This window comes from Apaloderma vittatum, unplaced genomic scaffold (genome assembly GCF_000703405.1).
Source record: "Apaloderma vittatum isolate BGI_N311 unplaced genomic scaffold, ASM70340v1 Scaffold17557, whole genome shotgun sequence".
NCBI lineage: Eukaryota > Metazoa > Chordata > Aves > Trogoniformes > Trogonidae > Apaloderma > Apaloderma vittatum.
This window is the reverse complement of record NW_009726887.1, coordinates 1-17,827: the sequence shown is the minus strand read 5'-3', so window position 1 is coordinate 17,827 and position 17,827 is coordinate 1. Positions and strand designations below refer to the sequence as shown.

The 17,827-nt window shown below is 45.8% G+C and overlaps 1 protein-coding gene across 1 annotated transcript; it reads right to left on the bottom strand.

Moving 5' to 3' along the window:
• Nucleotides 1-11,076: 11,076 nt before the first annotated feature.
• On the bottom strand, nucleotides 11,077-17,689 carry SCNN1A (sodium channel, non-voltage-gated 1 alpha subunit). Its single transcript, XM_009873473.1, has 12 exons — nucleotides 17,320-17,689; nucleotides 16,646-16,901; nucleotides 15,592-15,779; nucleotides 14,716-14,816; nucleotides 13,842-14,005; nucleotides 13,395-13,493; nucleotides 13,107-13,224; nucleotides 12,774-12,852; nucleotides 12,392-12,449; nucleotides 12,209-12,264; nucleotides 11,628-11,703; nucleotides 11,077-11,403 (listed from the first exon to the last, which is right to left on the bottom strand). The coding sequence occupies exons 1-12, from the start codon at nucleotides 17,667-17,669 to the stop codon at nucleotides 11,077-11,079; spliced, it is 1,872 nt and encodes a 623-aa protein (XP_009871775.1). The 5' UTR covers nucleotides 17,670-17,689.
• Nucleotides 17,690-17,827: the final 138 nt, after the last annotated feature.

The following is a 17,827-nucleotide window of genomic DNA, read 5'->3' as shown; positions in this document are numbered from 1 at the left end:
AAGATTTTTTTTTTTCCCCACTTCAAAGTAGACAATGATTTGAAAGCTGTTTCTTATCATAAACGTGTTTCCTTCTTTAGGGCTCTCACTTTCTAGTATCTCAGTGGTAGTTATTCGCCAAGTTACTCCTCTTACTTTTTCAACTCTCTTTACCAATACAACTGCTGCTAATATTCTTCCTTCTGCAGGTGGTTGATATAATGTGTGTAAATGTAGACAAAGTGCTGGAACGAGATGAGAAACTGTCAGAGCTAGATGACCGGGCAGATGCACTTCAGGCTGGTGCCTCAGTATTTGAAAGTAGCGCAGCAAAACTCAAAAGGAAATATTGGTGGAAGAACTGCAAGGTGAGTTCCCTAGTGCCATGACTGCCTTCATCACGCCTGCAGGGCTTTGAAAGGATACTTGGGTCTTAATGATTGAAAGTGCTTAGAATTCTTTCACTGTAGAAAGACTTTGAGGCCTTGGCTCTCCTGCCTTCGGGGTCTGGCTTATTTTCCCTGGCTTTCAGGGAAGACTTGAATTTGTCAGTCTCTTCTGAGCGTTACTCTTTGACAATCTCTCTCTCCAGATGATGATCATGATGGGAGTGATTGGTGCCATTCTGGTGGCGGTGATTGCAAGTAAGTACTGAAAACGTCCAGGATCAAAGGTGAAGAAACACCAACTCTTTAAACTCTTCCTTCTTGGTTTGAGGCCTGGAGGGCCTTGATTGCATAAGTATTGACTTCAGTCTTTGGGGAAGGGAGGTGGTGATGCTGAAACTCCCACAGCTATTGCGGGAACCATATGCTTTACATAGTAACAGAGGAATTGAGGGTGACCATCACTGTAGAAATGGGAAACTTTGTCTGCCATGTCAAATGCATCTGTAAGTATGGGGAACATTTACCCTGGAGTGGGTGGGTTGGCAAATTCCTGCCCTAGTGGGAGATTTGGAGGTCTCTGAGGGCCCTTTGGTGTAACTTGCCCTTTTGTTCTTTCCTTTTCTTCCCCCTATTGTTTTGTCTCCAGTCTACTTTTTTACTTGAATGTAGCTCCTTCAGTCTGCAAGCTGCTGTCCCCTGTCACCTTGCCTGTCTCTTCTTGCCTCTGAATCTTCCTTTCCCTTCCATCTAGCTTCTTCATTGGTTTCTTTTATTGCTTGTAGTTTATCTTCTGTATAGGACTGTGAAACACTCTGCTGAACACGGTTAGACTCTTCAACAGCTGCTGCAGCTTTAGGGAGGGTCGTCTGAGTTTAGAGGAAAGAGAAGTAGAGGACTGAGTAGCTATTGCTCCTGCTCTTCTGCAGAGAATTTTTGTGGTTTATTTTTGGGCGTGAGCTTGTCAAACAGTGCCTGAGTGGACTCTAGCAAAATAAGAATGCCTTAATGCAGTGCCTTTGGGAATGAAGGACTTCAGCGTATGAGATTCTTAGGTGTTCTCCCTAAAGAGTGTCAGCACAACTTGAGCTTTTCATTGAGCTTCTGAAATAAATAAAGGCTAGTTTGTGTTGGTTGGTGACTGTGAGCCATCTGACTGAGCTAGCTGTAGTGATCTAGATTTCTCTAGCTATGGAGAGAAGCCACTTAAGCTATTTATTCTGCCTGTCGTTATTTTCAGATGACTTGCGTCTGAACATGGCCTTTTTGGTTATTATGAAGGAGAACCTACATGATTACCTCAGTCAAGTGCAGCAGACTAAACATGGTTAAGTGAAAGGAGTTTTGTTACTCTCTAAAAGGCATGTGTGGGAGCGAAATCTCCTGCCAGAAGAAACAAAAGAACAACAGTAAGGAGTCTGGGGCTGTGTCAAATATTCATTTCATCTACGCAGACACAGGTCAGGACCCTGTGGCTTTCTACTGTCTTCCAGTTTTCTGGAAGACTTTGGGGTACTAGCAGAATGGGAATGGGTTCTTTGCTTTTGTGTTGCTGGGTTGAATGTTGAAGGTAGCCCACTACACAGCAGATGGAGGTGAAGGAGACTAGACGTGTTCCAGATGAGACTGAATGAGCCACACAGCTTTCTGATTAAGAATGCCTGTTCCATTTCTGCTCCTGTTAAGCCCTAACTTTCAGCAGAAGTTGGAGTACTTGCATTCAAAGGGAGATGCTGCTCTATGCATGGGTATTGCGAAGTGACATCAGATGTGTCCCTACTTGGCAGCTTATATCTCTAGAGATCTTGCCTATCAAACTGAAATCCTCCTACTTGCTATCAGTTCTCTTGAATTTAGATCCAAGGTGGTCTCTGCTGGAAGTAAACTTGCAGTGTGGAATGCTGTGGCTTTCTGTAAACAATTCCTTGGTTTTCCTCTGTCCAAAACCTGGGGTTAAACAAGTTGTCCGGTTCCTCAGTTTCTGCAGAGTCTTCTGGGGAATGTGTACGTGTGTGTCTTACGTTTTGGGTTGTTTTTTGGTGGATGTGTGGAGCGGGGGAGGGGGGTTTGGTTTTTTTCTCAGACCTGAGATGTAGCCTGTAATCTAGTCTGGAAAGAGGGCACTGCTTTAATTTAGGAAGCCCTACCCTGCTTCTAGAATATGCTGGGATCTCTAGGCTTAAGGTCATGTGGGGAGGCGGAGGAGAACGTCATTGGGGTTCCCAGGTGAGAGTGAAGTACAAAAGCAGGAGGACAAGATGCTTTTTGTTTTATTGGGTATGCTGGGGAAGCCCCTTTCCTTCTCACGGGGCCTCTGGGAGGAGGCTAGGTTTTGCATGCTCACTTCCATGCCTCAGCATTTCATTTGTGCCAGAGTTCATGTCCCTGCAATTCCATTCCTCTCCACCTTGGGTGAGGGCAGAGATGAAGATCTGGAGTGAAGCAGCCCTCGTCCCCTGAGCACTTCCCTAATTCCCTGTGGAACTGAGATGTGATGGACGGTCAGAAGTGCATCTACTGAAGAGGAGCCAGGGCCTGCTTGTACTACTTACTGCTATCATTTTAGGGGGTGGGCATAAAAGCTTGAGGCCCCCAGAGCAGCAATTCTCTTGAACTCTTCTAAACAAGCCTTTAGTGTGTCCCATTACTTCTGTTCTTCTAGGGGGCTGAGGTCTCCCTAGGCTGTCACTTCCATTTCTTTCTCTTAGATGTTGTATGTTGCCTCTCCTGCTCCTTTTCCCCTCCTTTATGTCTCTGTGCACGGGCAAAAAAAAAAAAATCACCAAGGCCCTCTGAGTAAAAGCAAGGGACTCTGCTGTCCACACCATTACAGTCCCTCACACACGTGCAGTTCATTTCCCTCTTGTATGAACACGACTGTATTCTTCTCTGGCATGTTATAGTAATCAGCTCATGTACTTTAAATGGTCTTTAAGAAACAGAATTTACCACCTTACTGAGTCTGTCTGGTCTGTCAGTGGGTGGGGAGGGTGTGGGATACCACACTGGTTTTGGAACTTTGGGTTTTTTTTGGTCACTTCCATACTATATGTGAAGTTCTGGCTGCTTTTTGTGTTGCAATGATGGTAGTTCCAGTTATACTGGAATCATACGCTGGACTGACTCTCTGGTAAATCTATAACAAGCTGTATGAACCAGCTGCTCTGGGTGGGAGAGACTGCCCAAGCCAACTCTACTTTCAGCCACCAACTGTCCTGCTACTGAGCAGTGTGTGGGGAGGTAGTCCCCTGAGTGGGAGTGTGTGCTACTGGTAGCTCTGTTTCCTCAAGCTGTGCTGCCTTTGGGTTTCAATAACCTATCCTCAGATCCCTAAACCCAGAAAACAATTCTGTGTTGGTGTTGGGACATATGTTCAGGATCTAAATGAAGACCTCGAAGAGTAGGATGCTTTTCTTCAAGAAGCATATCTTGGAGCGTGGCTGGAATAAAGGTGAGCACCCCCTCATTTTGCTTCACTGTATGCTTGAAACTCATTAAAAAGAAATGACAGAGCTTTGTCCAGTGTGGACTTATTTTAAAATTATGTACTTGTGTCCTTATCTGCCCCAGCTGTTACAAAATTTAAGTTGTGAATTAGCATGCCCTGTGGCTTGTCATTCCTTTGTCCAGTCTTAAACATCACCAAAATCATACAAGAGCAGTGTATGGTCTGGGGTGAATTTGGAGCAGTGCAGCTAGGCTCATTCTTTCCAAGATGAAAGCCTTCCTGGGTAAGGAGAGTATCTGGACTTGGCTGGTGGATTAAAGCAGCCTGTACAGTCTGAACTTCAACAGATCAGGCCTGCATGACCTGAATGAACTAGTCACGCTACAATTCCTGCCACATTGTGTGTTGTCCTGGTTCATGTAGGTAGGTAGGCAGGCAAAACTTTTTTTTTTTTTTTGGAACAGGTATATTTCCATACTTGACTACACAGTCTCCAAGTCCCTAGCCAAACCTTGGGACTTGAGTGCTTGCTTTTCATAGCTGGCCAGCTGCTCTGGAGCACAGGGCTGGTGCTGACCACACTGCTGAAAAGTGCTCCAGGGTTGTGCCCAACTCTTAAGTCATGTGCATGTTTCCAAAGAGTTATGTGTTTAACCATAAATCCCCCCGTCAGTGTGTAAAGTACCATACTCTGCTGTGAATTTACCTTCTGAGGTGCCATCCTTTAAAGCATCAGCGCCTCTGCTGCTCTTGCAGAGTTTGTTATCCTGCACAAAACATAATGAGTTCAAATGTGTGCTAAAAGCAAGGCTGAGGCTTTGGCAAAGTAGGTGGTTCTTATGTCTAATTAGAAATTGAAGCTCTGCCTTTAAACATGCAGCTCCTGTATCAAGTTCTTCATCCCAACACCTTCTGATTTGGTGAGGGAAAAGCCTCTACTGTACTGCTCTAAATGGATATGTCTTAAACCTCCAGGGCCTTTCTTGGGGTTTCTGTGCAGTGATCAAAGTAGGCTGCATGCCCTAATGAACAGGGTGTGGGTGTGTGTTTTCTTGCTCGGCTGGAGAGTAACTGGATGATAGTGGGGAAGTCTGAAGATTGTGGGTGATTCTTCAGAGTAGGAGCACAGCATCAGCGCTTGTTTGTTGGACCCAGCTTCCCTGTGAGGTTCAGAGGTCTCTGCTCCAACATGTCTGTTGGGATTGGGAGCCTTAACTTGGTCAAGTACCGATGTTTTATCTTTGTTCTGACCTCTAAGCAAATAATTACACTCAGTGATGTGACAGATAAGGATATAGGTTTTACAGAATAGGCAACTCAGCTGTCTCTGGATACCTATAGGACTTCATCTTGGAAGAAGTAACTAGGTCTCTTTGTAAAACTTACCCTGTTTACAGGCCAAAGTATAAAGTTGCACTTCAGCCTTCATACTTCTGATAATCTTTGACCTATTTTTTTGCCTGAGATAGTTATACAGATCACCCTTCTTTGCTCCTCAGGTTTCCAATATGAACAGCCCCCACAACATCCTTTCCTTCAGCCCATGGACCCACTAGATGATTCTTGCAGAGGCCAAAATGACATTTTCATTTTGTGTTCTTTCCTGCCAGGCTTCTTTTTAGAAAGCCATTGTACTATTCTATAAAATTTGTCATAATCTCCAGATATTAAGCTTTTCTTAGTTCATTGCCTTTCAGCATGTACTTGGAAGCTGAAAGTGGTTTCCTCTCTTATGCTCACAAGACTCATTTAAATATTGCACTCTGCTAAGTATAAAAAACTGTAAGAGTGAACACAGCCACCCTCTAGTGTGTTCCTGATCCCTGTGGTTTCCCCTCTGTCCTTTCACTAACAGCCCTGTTGCCCTTTTCATTTCTTGATGTAGCACATCTCTACCTCTTAGATTTTACTGAACCTTCTCAAATTCCTTCTAGGTTTGACCTCAGTCTGGGCAGGCAAACCTTGCAGCTATCTGTCCAGGGTTTATTTCTTCTAAGTGCATTGCTTATTCCCTGAAGTGATGGTTTTCTCATTTTTCTAGCTTCTCTAGATACTTATGTTGTACTTCCATGCATTTCCTCTATTACTGTAGTTCTTAAAGGAAATCAAAAAGTTTTGATATCTGTGAGACTGTGATTGCCACACTCTTAAAGAACAAGTTTGCAGCAGATAGCAGGGTATGTCTGATCATGGTGCTCTGTTGTTGTGTTCCCTGCCTTCTCAACTATCCTGTACTTAGTTTTCCTCCCTTCCTGCACAGGTTGGTCCATTCTTTCCTTTCATGGGGTACTACTTTTCATTCCCCCAGTCCCACTACATTCCGAGTTTCTTTAGAGGTGCTCAGATCCTCCACATTCATCTTACCTCATGGCTGGAGCCCTCGGAAACTTCAGCATCCCTACACTTCCTAGAGTGTCTGAATCCCTTTTTTTCTGCTAGCATGTGACTCGAAACCCTCAGTCAGCTTGTAAATGCCTGCTACCACTGTGGTCCCACAGACACTGGGGCCTTTTATACCTTGTCTCTGTGGGTTCCACACCACAGAAGTACTCAGCTCTCTTTCTTGGTACTTCAACAGTACCAAACTCTTCCACAAATCCTCTGCTATTGTTTTTAAGCTCCTAAACACTCATTTATCTTCATCTGTAACTTCCCCATTATATAAAAACCCTTTACTTTCTCATCCTTGTTCTTCTGCTTAAGCGCATGGAACTACTCACTTTTGTGCTGCTTACTCCTGCAAACAAACTACTCTTATTGCATCTTATCTACTAAATGATTTTTCTCCTCCTGCACTTCTGTTCTGAGTTGAAACACTTGTATTCCTACTTCTATGTTTTCCTACTGCATGGCAGATGCTTCCAGTCTAAAAAGACACAACTTGGTTTCCTCCAGTGTCCTATGACCTAGTTGCTCCTTGCATGTTTTCCCTGTCCCCTAGATAACTGCACTAACATACCTACAACTACTGAGCATTTACATCCTCTCAACTTTCTCCTCTTGTATGAATTTAGTCCAGCTCAGACCTTTAATTTGCCTTTTGCTGACCTATAAATCCCTCTAAATGCACACTTTCTTCTCTTTCTCTAATATTTCACATTTTCAGTGAAACACTCAATGTTCTGCACTTTCACCCCAGCACTGCTGGACTTGCCATTTGTTTTCAGTCAGACTGAGCTCACTGTACATCTATTGAGCTGATGATTTGTGGTTTTGTCCGCCTACAAGATGTGTAGGGATGTTCCTGGAAGAATCACAGAATGGCCTAGGCTGGAAGGGACCTTAGAGATCATTTAATCCAACCTCCCTGTCATGGGCAGGGATGCCTCTCAACTAGATCAGGCAACACATGGGGACCAAACGGGGATCAAACCTGTGACCTTGGTGTTATCAGCACCATGCTCTAACCGACTGAGCTATTTCTCCCAAGATGGCCATTTTTGCCCTGATCCACAGGCCAGAGAGGGCTATTTACCCACTCGTGTAACAGCTTCATGTTTGTATGGGCTTTTAACTCTGGGTTTACAGCTAGAGAATGGGGCCATTACTTTGATCAAAGTTCATTTTTCTTCATATTAACATGTTTACAGAAGAGAGCTAATATGATGCAAGCTTCCCTTAGGGAACACGTCACCTTCTGCAGCTGTAGTTCTTTATTATGTTGAAGAGAATTTAATGTTTCATGTAGTTATACCTCTGATTAATCTTCCTTTAATTACCTACCTAATAACTTGTGATGGAGTGGGTCACATCAATTTTCTAGTTATCACAAGGTACTGTGTGACATGAAGAACTATCTTACTCTTTGAATACTCAGAAAAGACCACGCTCACCATATAAATCATTGTATGTTTTGTAATATACAAAAGACTGTCTTAGATGTTGCACCTGTTCTTTCTCCTTTCTTCATGTGGAGGTGGTTTTGTGAGGCAAACAGCTTTGTGTCCACTGTCAGGTTTTTAATTTAAAATCTCCCATAAACACAGGAAGTAAACTTATTTAAAAAAAATTTGTAGATGTCCTGATTTTTTTTTTTCCTAATAGTGGCATCCCATGAGGAATGCATATTCCCATGCCTCTAAATGTGGTTGCAGGACTCTCCCTCTTGCTAGGCTGCCTCCATTGCTGAAGGACATCCCCTGAATTGCTTGCTTCTATTCCCAGCAAAGAGACATTTCCTCTTTCAAACAAGGGGCATCAGCTGAGCACTGGGATAGAGTCTGAAAAAAGAGATATTTGTGTAATAAAAGAATATAGTGTTAGGAGAGAGAAAATCACTCTGCTGGGAAGTGAAAAGTGCATTTAGGTAATCAAGATAAGAGCAGCACAAGCATATGTTTAACATCTCAAAGAGTAGAATTAGGCAACAGTTCATATACTGCAGTAAAATCTTCCAGCTTCCCAAGGGCAGTGCATCTACTCTAATTTTTAAAATATTTGAAGTTTTTCTTTTTTTATTATTAACTAGTTTTTAAATTCAGAAGCAGCTGTTTGCAATATGATTGGATGCATGGTATCACAGGTCTTTGCTTACATTGTATGTTTAAATTCCGGTATCTGTGTTTGTCTGTGGTCAAGTGGATAATCCTGTTTGTTAAGGACATCAACCTTGTTCTCTTGATACCACATAAAGCACTGTTTAAACACCATTGCAGCAGAAATCTGAGTATTTGTGAAAAATAGCATGGCAAGCCTACTGCAAGAAATAAGATGCATGCTCTTATATGAAGATCCTCAAATTAGTTCCTGAAATGAGGACCATCTTTGTCCTGGCCTCGATTGCCTATGCGGTCTACTCCAAGCGGCTAAAGCTCTCCTTGAAAGGATCTTGGATTAAACCCTGCAGCACTTGTGTGCTTCAGTCCTCAGCAGAGCCTCTGTGGGTGAACCAGAGAAGTGGAGCAGAGCAGACATTGGATGACCTGCTCTGTTCTGATCCTTTTTTGCAGGATCTCATGGCAGCAGATAGAGTATTTAGGATGTTTTTGAGAGTGCATGTACCCACTTTGTTTCCATAGCTCCTATGCAGAGACCAGTTTATCCTGAAGGCTCTAGCAAGTGGTCAAACAGTTGACCATACACATCTATCACAAGAAAGGAGGCTGTTATACAGCTAAGATCTACCAGTGCCATATAGGCAGCTTAAAAAGGGAGACCTTATTCTGCCAGGGGTGTTTTGTATTGACATGAGAGTGACAGCAAGTTTCAACTACCTCCCCAGAGTACTGGGCATAACATAGATTATGTGAGAGGCTGTCATGTCTCTAGGCTATACAAGTAGGTGCTCTGTGGAGGGAGGAGAGGGTGTGTGGCTTGGTCTTGGTTCAGAGCTGGACATTAAGAACTATGAAAAAGCAGCCGTTTCCCAACTTTAGGAAAATCTTAACGAACCTCAGCCTGTTGAAGGACTCTACACCAGCTGAGACTCCATTCCTGACCCTTGTCATATCACAGAAGAGTCCAGTCATGCCTTGTGATGGGTGCACTTGATCCCACTTTAAACAATCCAGCAGCAGTTTGGTACAGGAGGTAAAGGCCTGAGCTGTAGCTCTTCTAGAAAACCTATGAAGGAGCAGAGTGAACGAAGACAGCTGGGGTACAAGGAGTCTCACGCGTACCTTTTCCATTGTATGCAATTTGACTACAAGCCAACCACTTTATCTTATACATATGATGTGACATCCGAAGTGAGGCTTCTTAGAGCTCTCCCTGCCAGGCAGCCTGGCTGCATGGTGGTGACCTCCCTGTGAGGTGGGACACCTCTCGGGGATGCTCCTTGAAGCAATGAGATCTTTTACCAATGACAGATTGCTGGATGAGCCCAATTTGAATTCTCCCTGCGTGGTAACATGACTGTACTCCAGGCAACTCTACCCTTTAGGTGAGATGCCTCTCAATATTGAGATGTTAGGTCTTTAGCTTAAGTAAGCTTTAAATAGAATGAATCACATAGAATTATAAAGTTGTGTGATTTAGTATACTGTTTGGTTAGCTTTACTTAGTGTGAGTAGCTAGATTTGTTGAAACCTTCAGCCACAAGCTGTAAATTTCCACTTAGATTTAACGAACATATACCTACTTAGTCAAAACAGGGCCTCCAGAACCTGTGTAAATCAGAAGGAGGCTTCAAGGCCACAACCATCAACAGCAGGAGCAACTGGACAAGATAACGGTCTGTCTGCAGACAGGGAAGTCAGAAGATGTCAGACCAGAATAATTTTTTTGACCCAGTGAGAAACAAGAAGACCGCAGACCCACGTACTACTGTTGGACTGAACTGCTGCGTGAGGGGCTGGTGAACAGTCTGTAAGGGTATAATTGCTCAGGGGTTTCTTTGTTCAGCTGGGACCCACTGTGCGAGCTGACCCTGCTGCAGCTGTACCACTCTATTAAATTATTTATTTTTGTAAAATCTAATGCCTGAGAGTCTGCTTCAGGAAGCCTAGGATTTGAAATTTGGAGTAAACTACCACTGGATGCCTACATGCAAGTGAATTGGGAATAAGCACGCTGAAACTTTGAAATCTTAGCTAAATGCTATACAGGATTTAGTGGCCATATACAATCCCTGAGGCATAAACACGTATAATCCTTTAGACATAAACTGTTGACCAAATCAGACTAGGATTTGATCCAGCTTCACTTAGACACCTCTCTGAGAAGGACTGTAGAAAGCAAGGGGGGGCCATGCTGAACCTCATGATTCGACAGGAGGGTCTTCCTCACCTTTTCCTATCTCCAATCTCTGTACAAATCATTCCAAATTTATTTTAAATCAGATTTTCCCGTACGTATTTCCCCTGTGCAGTAAGTAATAGAGTGAACCTTGCTATTGAACTCTGTTAAATTGTACTTTTACAAATACTTTGAGGGATCTGAAACACCTGTGACATGCCTGCCAGACCTCTTTAATTAATGACAGACCAGAACTGTGGCAGCATCCTTGTTGCATGGAAAAGAAAGCATTCATGCACGTGTAAGTGTGCACATACAAGGAGTCTAAGGAAACCAAATGGACGTCTCCCTCCATACATCCACTAGCTCAGCTCTCATCCCTGGGGGTCACCAGAGCAATAGTATTTTATAAGACTGAAGGACTTGCCTACAGTAGTGAAAGCAATGAACCCAGGCCAACCACTGTGTAGTCTTCTGCTATGGTCCAGGTAGAGCACCTCAGAAAGAAGAAAATGCAGGTCCCACAGAGAAAGTGTGCAGCGTCTGCTCCAGTTGCCACCCATCCCAACTGTGGAATGAGCCTCTGCCTCACTCATGTCCCACCTCACCATCCCTGCTCTGCCCACGTGGTTCCAGGCTGTTGTAGGATGGCAGCTTGGTCACTACAGCCTCGACAGTGAAGCGGTGTGGAGCGCTGAGACCTGGCACCTCGTCTTGGAAAGCAGCATTATCGTGACTGCTTGGAGGGGTTCCCGACAGAGAGAGCTTCTTTTGAGAACGAAACCAGCGTAAGGCCAAGATAAAGGTGATGGCGATGAAATCCAGAACCAGCTCTGCAAGCTCCATCACAGACAGGACAGAGGATCCAAACCAGAGGCTCCATTGGTTCCCAAGCTGGGACAGTAGAGTCACTACCTGCAAGAGACAGAAAGAGCAGTCACGACAGCCCTTGTTTAAGCCTTTTGCCTCTCTGCCTGCTCCCACTAGCAGCTTCCCTATGGTATTGGGAGGGTTCCTCCCACTCTGCCACAGGAAAAGACTCGATAGCCAGCAATGCTGCTGGTATGAATGCCTGGCAATATGGAGGGACATCGTGGAGCAATGGGTGGCTACAGAATATGTGGCAGTAAAGTGTGTACCGTGAAGGCTGGAGACTCCCCATTGGTCTTGTAGTTCCACTCCTCAAAAAAGATATTCACCTTGGCAATTCCATTCCTGTAAATGAAAGATGAGGCTCAGTAACCCTGAATCTGAAATGCTTGCATTTCTCCACAAGCATAATTGTCTTCTCTGTCTCCTTCTGTCCCCTATCCTCCTACCACATATACCACCCAGAGGCTTTTGCCCATCTCTGCAGTTTCCTCATTCACCATGCACTTCTGAGACTGAAACACACTATGTTGGCTACGTACAAGCTTCCTGCATGGCTCTCCCTCTCACTCTTCCACGAGCCTTTACTGTGAGTCCAGACCACACAGCAGCCATCTGGGGCTTACTATTTTCATACTAGTGTCTCACCCTTTTCAGAATCGTCACCTAGATTCCCAGTTCTTGTTGAAGTGTCAGTTTATCTCTACTCTGGCTCAAATCCGCTGGCCTTGTCCACAGGTCCCATGCCTAATCTCTATCAGAAAGTTAATCTAACCATGACCCCCTGACAACACACACTCCACTGGGATGGTTTCTCGTTTGGATGCAGCCTCTGTTTAGGGGCTCTCACCTCTTGGATGTGATATTGTATTTGTTCTGTTGTGAAAGCACGTAAAAAACCCAGTCCTGAAACAAAAGTGCAAAAACTTGCATTACATGATCACAGTCACCTCCTGTAGGTTTAGTACCAGTTGAGGAGGGACAAAATGTGAGCTGAAAGCAGTGCTGGAGAGCCAGTACATCTTCTCCTTACCTCTGAGACAGCAGAAGGCCAGCGGGAGTATCCAGCTGACAGCCGATACTCTGTCATTCTGGAAGACAAGAGGCCACATTAGCTGTGGAAGCTGTAGGAGGCACAAGGTCAGGTCTTTCAATCTCCAGGCACACCTGGAAACTCCCTCCCATTGCTGAAGTTCTGCCCACTTCCCACTGAGCTTCTGCACAGTCCTCGGAAGCTCACCCCTAAGCTGACACTGATGCTCCTCAGCCATTTTGTCTTTCTGATGGGAGAAATATCATTATGGCTCACAGCTCAGCTACTGACTCAAGCTTTTGCCCTGGTCAGTGAATGCTTTCCAACACCTCTAGGAATAAAGAGCTTCCAGTCTGCCTGACTGAGTCACAATCAAACTTACTTGCAAGGTTTCCGACACTTGTGGAAACAGCCCAGCACGTCAGCTTTGAATTCAGCCAGGAGTTTGTAATAGCAGTAGCCTGAGCAGCAGAGAAAGTAAATCCAGGTAAGGTCACAGTATCTGTATATGAGAGGTGATGTGTGACAGCGAGGGGAATCCAGAGGAGGTTTCCTTCCACAAGCTCAGAGAGAATAACCATCCAAGACAAGACTGTCTTTTGGATGTCCCACAGCAGGAAGCTCACTGAAGGCAATGAGGAGGTGTACTGGGACATAAGGTGGACCCAACAGGTTCAGGTGGGTATAAGCTTTACTATTCCTCCTATCCACTTACCCCAGGCTATGTGCTTTGTGTAGTCACAGTACTCTGCTCCAGCAGGTAAGGGATAGAAGTAATACGCACAGCCACAGCGCTCTACCATGTTGAGCTGAAAGCAGGAGCGAATGCAGACCTGGGAGGCATATGAGGTGGAAAAGGCTGAAGAAGGGAACAAAACCCACTGGAGCCTGCATCACATCACATTATTAACAGAGCCCAGGGGCAAGCACGGCTGTTAGGGGACTGAAGCATTTCTGGAAAGTAGGGAAACAAGCTCGCACAGGGTGAGTGCTAACAAGTTACCTGTTCAGTGTAGCGGGATGAGAACAGATTTTGCACCGGCACGTCACTGCCATCCTCTGTGCAATCACTGTAACTGCCCCCAAGACGCACAGTCATCTCCTAGAATATCAAACAGTTACTACACAGAACAACTGGCACTTTGCTCTCCTCTTTCTATGCCTCTGTGCCACACCCTGCTTGTCCATCAGTATCTGCTCTTTATGTTTTCCTTGGGATGCCAGCTCCCCCTGCTTTCCCCCTTTCATTTTTGAGTGATAAATTGCTGCGAAATGCTTCTCACCTAGTCCAGTAAGCTGCTCTTCTTCCCCTCCCTTTACTCCATGTGATTAATCCCCTCCCCTAGGCATACACTGGGCCCGTGACAACTCATCTGTATCTGTCCACCAAGTTAAACCTTCCCCATAACCTCACCTCACTCCACAGCTCTTACCCCTGCTTTTTCCTCACCTTTCGCATGCTGATGGAGGTCTCGATACCCGGACGCACATTGAAACCTCCATCATCCATGAAGGCTGGCTCATTCTGATCGTGGACCATGACCCTGGCTCCTGTCACCGTGGACAACAGAGGGATGAAATCATTCTGTTCGGTGCGCACCACCAGTGAGAGACCTGAGGAAATGTCAGAGAGCAAGCGAGGTCATGGCCAGCTGTTTTTTGGGAGGGGAAAGAGAGCAGAATGGTTAGAAGTGAGTCTGTAAGAGAGAAAGGAAGAGAAACACCAGCCATGGCTGCACTAAGGCTGAGCAGCAACGGAGGTGGCTGGAAGGAGGCCAGAGACAAAGCTGGAGACTCCAGGAGAAGCCAGAGAAAACTGGATTTCTTCACTGTGACTTAGAAAAAAACGGGACTGGGAATTGAGAGAGATTTTGTGGAAAGACTTGGAGCCAGGTGGAAGAAAAGCCTGAAGACTGGGCCTAGAGAGGTTTCAGGGGGTTTAGGAAAATAAAAAAGTCAGCTGCTGGAAACAGGGAAATGGGGAAGGAGGAGGTAAAGACCAAGCTCTCAGGAGCACAGCACTACATCTCAACAGGGGCCTTCAGAAAGGGCCAGCACAGGTCTAGAGGGAGCAATGAACATGAGGATCAGGCACTGCTGGGAGAGAGATTGATCAGTGGGGTGGCAGTGATGGGCAGCCATGTCCATGAGACCGCCATGTCCATGAGACCGCCGTCTCCACAGGGGTGAAACCAGAGCTTGGGTGACACAGGGCAGGGCTGCAATCTGCCACCACCAGCGTTAAACAGCAGGATGCCCGTAACTCCTGGGGAAAACAGAGCTCAGCTGTTCTCCTTACCCACCAAAGAGCGCCTCTCACCCACCGTTATTGATTCCAGGCAGTGAGGATGTCCACAGGCTGCTGCTGTTGTCATTAAAGGTATAGCAGTTCCCATACAAAGGATGGTGGAAGTGGGTATAATTCCTGAGAGGGGAACAGAAACATTCACATGGGATGAGAAGGGCTGTGAGAACAAGGGGAAGGGCTTTATGAAAGGAACAACTCTTGTTTTCCACCTGCAGGAAGAGAGGCTTATAGCAGATGGGCAGTATTTGTTATGTAAACATAACTAAAGCAATTAAAATGTGCTGTAAAAAATGTCCTGGAGCTGGATAGGTTGTTACACCAGGTTTTTCATACTAAATCTTGAGAGCTCAAATGGGTTTTAGCAGTACTAGCAATTACTGTATTACCTTCATAATATTGACAAAACTCTTAGCTCTTCCCACCCCTTTTCCTCCCTTGCTGATGGGTTTCATTCCACTACCTCTCTGGGACTTTTTGGCCAATACTGGAAGGAGAAAAGTGGGGTATTTTTTTTACTGACTTTTAGTAATAACTCTCTCTTCTGCTTGTCCTGTATGTGGGCTGATATGTACCACTTCACCACTGTAGAGAGGAGAATAAAGAGACATTTACACTGTACAGCTGTACCCACTCTGGGGCTTGTTACCAGTTTAACTTTCATTTCGGTGAAATCCAGGAAAACCTGTGAAACCCATTCTCCGAGGACCACAGTTTCAGGTCACAGAAACTGTGACCCCAGTGATCAAAACCCACCAGAGAGACTCAAGAAACAGTTATGAGACATCAGGAACTGAACAATGAATGATCCCACCTTGGGGAAGAGGTTCTCTAATGTGGATTTCTTGCTTCCCCTCAAACCCAAGCACAAAATAGGGGTGTTTTCACCACTTACGCCTTGTCACACGTTGCTTCATTGAAGCGGCAAGAATAGATGAAATTCTCAAAGTCCGACTCATCCAGGGCTTTTGCATCAGGCATCTGTGCCAGGATATTGATATAGTGAAAGCTGTACCATTCCCGGACGGCATCCACCCCTGAGGAGTATGCCTGATGGAAACAGTCCTTGTTGTTTTCACTGCACTGTTAAGCAGAGAAGGAGAAAAACAGCCATGTCTGAGAAGTCTTTTCCAGGACATGAGACTGGGGCTCTGGCTTAGCTGTGCTCCCTCAGCGCGGGCAGGAGATGAACCCGAGGGAGTGGAAGAGCTTTGCAGGGCTACTGCGCTCTACCAAAGGGCAAACAGCAGGATGCAGAAAAGTAAAACCAGGGCAGCTCCTTGGTGGAAGGGAAACACAAGGTAAGTGAGTAAGGCTGACCAAAAGCCAGGAGGCAACAAGTTGCAGTGAGGTGTGCAGGCTGATCTGCTGCACATAAATTCTACGTGGTATAAAACCAGAAACCTTAAATTCTTGCGTTCGGAGCCCTTCCTTCAGGGTGTGTCCAGAAAAACATTTATGATCCTGTGGGAACTCCAGTTAACCTGCAAGCAATTACCTTCAGTCCTTCAGTGCCTTTTTACATGCAAACACAGATAGCCTACGGCAAAGAAGCTGCTACCTAGGAGCAAATGCCCATGACCATGTTGCACATGGCCCACAGCCTTCCAATACATTTCCCTTTGCTATTACTGGGCAACACGGTGACTGATGTTAATAAACGGCTGTCCAAAGGCAATCAAAATGCTGATGCACTCTCCAGGAAGGACAAGGTTTCCACGGTCTACCTAGGAAAAGATGAGCACTGACATGCACAAGTTTTCTGGGACCCACACGGACAGGGACAGGACTTGGGGAGCAGGATTGCACTGGGTAAAGGATTCAGGTCTGTTGTGAGCAAAAGCCAGAGCAGATTAATCAGCTTTCTATCTAGGGAAAGGGTCTTAGAAGATAGAAGTTGGTAGGCAGAGACTGGAGAGGGTAGGACACAAGATATCTAGGGGTCTCACCAGGACAAAGCCAATTTTCCAGTCATTCTTGTCCACTGAGGGACTGTTCTCCGGCAGGTTGACTAAGTTATCCCGTTTCTGCCTTCGCAGCGGATGGCGCTGGACATGATGGAGCAGGCTCCTTGAGCTACGCTTTCGTGTAGACAGTGTGGACCAGTCGCTTCGTGCCAGAGACATGTTGTAGTCATAAAGGTCTAGCAGTGTCTGATGGGTGATTTGATCCAGCTCATCCAGCTTTTTCCGGATGGCACTGTATCTATACGGCAGGGAGAGAGGAGCCCGCAGGTTTAGAGCTGGGTTCACAGCTCAGAAATGTGCGGCAAACAAATTTCGCTGGGCCGACTCAGGACATTCCTGTCGCCAGCTGAAAATCCAAACCCTTGCTGGAGACTACCATCCTTGTAGGAGAGAAGTAAATGCACCTCCTTTTGCCCTGTGGCAGTCTACAGTGCAGCCTGCTAACATACACAACCAAGGAGAGCTGCATAAACTACTACAACACCTTACTCTGAATGCCCTGCAGCGGCAAAGGCCTGCCAAAAAGTGTCCCTTCCACTGGCACTGCTACTGAAGGGGATGGTCAATGACCATGAGGAGAACAAGAGTACATGCTTTTATCCTACACCCGCAAGGGTCAAGGCAGTCAACCGCTCTGGGAGTCAATTTGTTCTTACCTGTACGGATTGAGAGTGCACAGCGTGACGGCTGGGAAAGTCAGCCTGTCGGAGTTAAGGTTGAGGTTAAGGTTGACAGGGTAGCTGAAGTACTCCCTGTAGAGGATCCCAAACTGCCAGTACATTAAGCCAAAGGTGAGGAAGAAGAGAACGGACCAGAAAGCTGTCTTCATCTTATTCCTTTTGGAGCACACCAGGCGGATAGCCCCATGGATGGTCGTGTTGCTGCAGAAGAACTGGAATAGCTCCTTGTAGGAACCGTAGAATTCAATGAGCCCCTCCTGCTTCTCTTCCTTCTGCTGCTGCTCCTCTTCTTGCTTACATTGCCTCGTTTTCTCCCCTTCTGGCATCTTCCCAGTCTTCACAGACCCACCCTACGGCACAAACTCAGAATCAGGAGCTAGCCCGGCAACACTCTGACTCCCAGGAAGCCGTGCCCGGCTTTGCATCACCCTCTTCCCAAAACCTCGGTGCTTTCACCTCCCCTCCCCGACCTCCATCGCAGGCT

Excerpts from the sequence above, each read along its gene's own strand:
- SCNN1A (XM_009873473.1), bottom strand. The coding sequence starts at position 17,669 with ATGCCAGAAGGGGAGAAAACGAGGCAATGTAAGCAAGAAGAGGAGCAG. Across the intron at positions 13,494-13,841 it reads CCTCCATCAGCATGCGAAAG|GAGATGACTGTGCGTCTTGG; the intron begins GTGAGGAAAAAG and ends TTGATATTCTAG. Across the intron at positions 13,225-13,394 it reads CATCCCGCTACACTGAACAG|GTCTGCATTCGCTCCTGCTT; the intron begins GTAACTTGTTAG and ends TATGCCTCCCAG.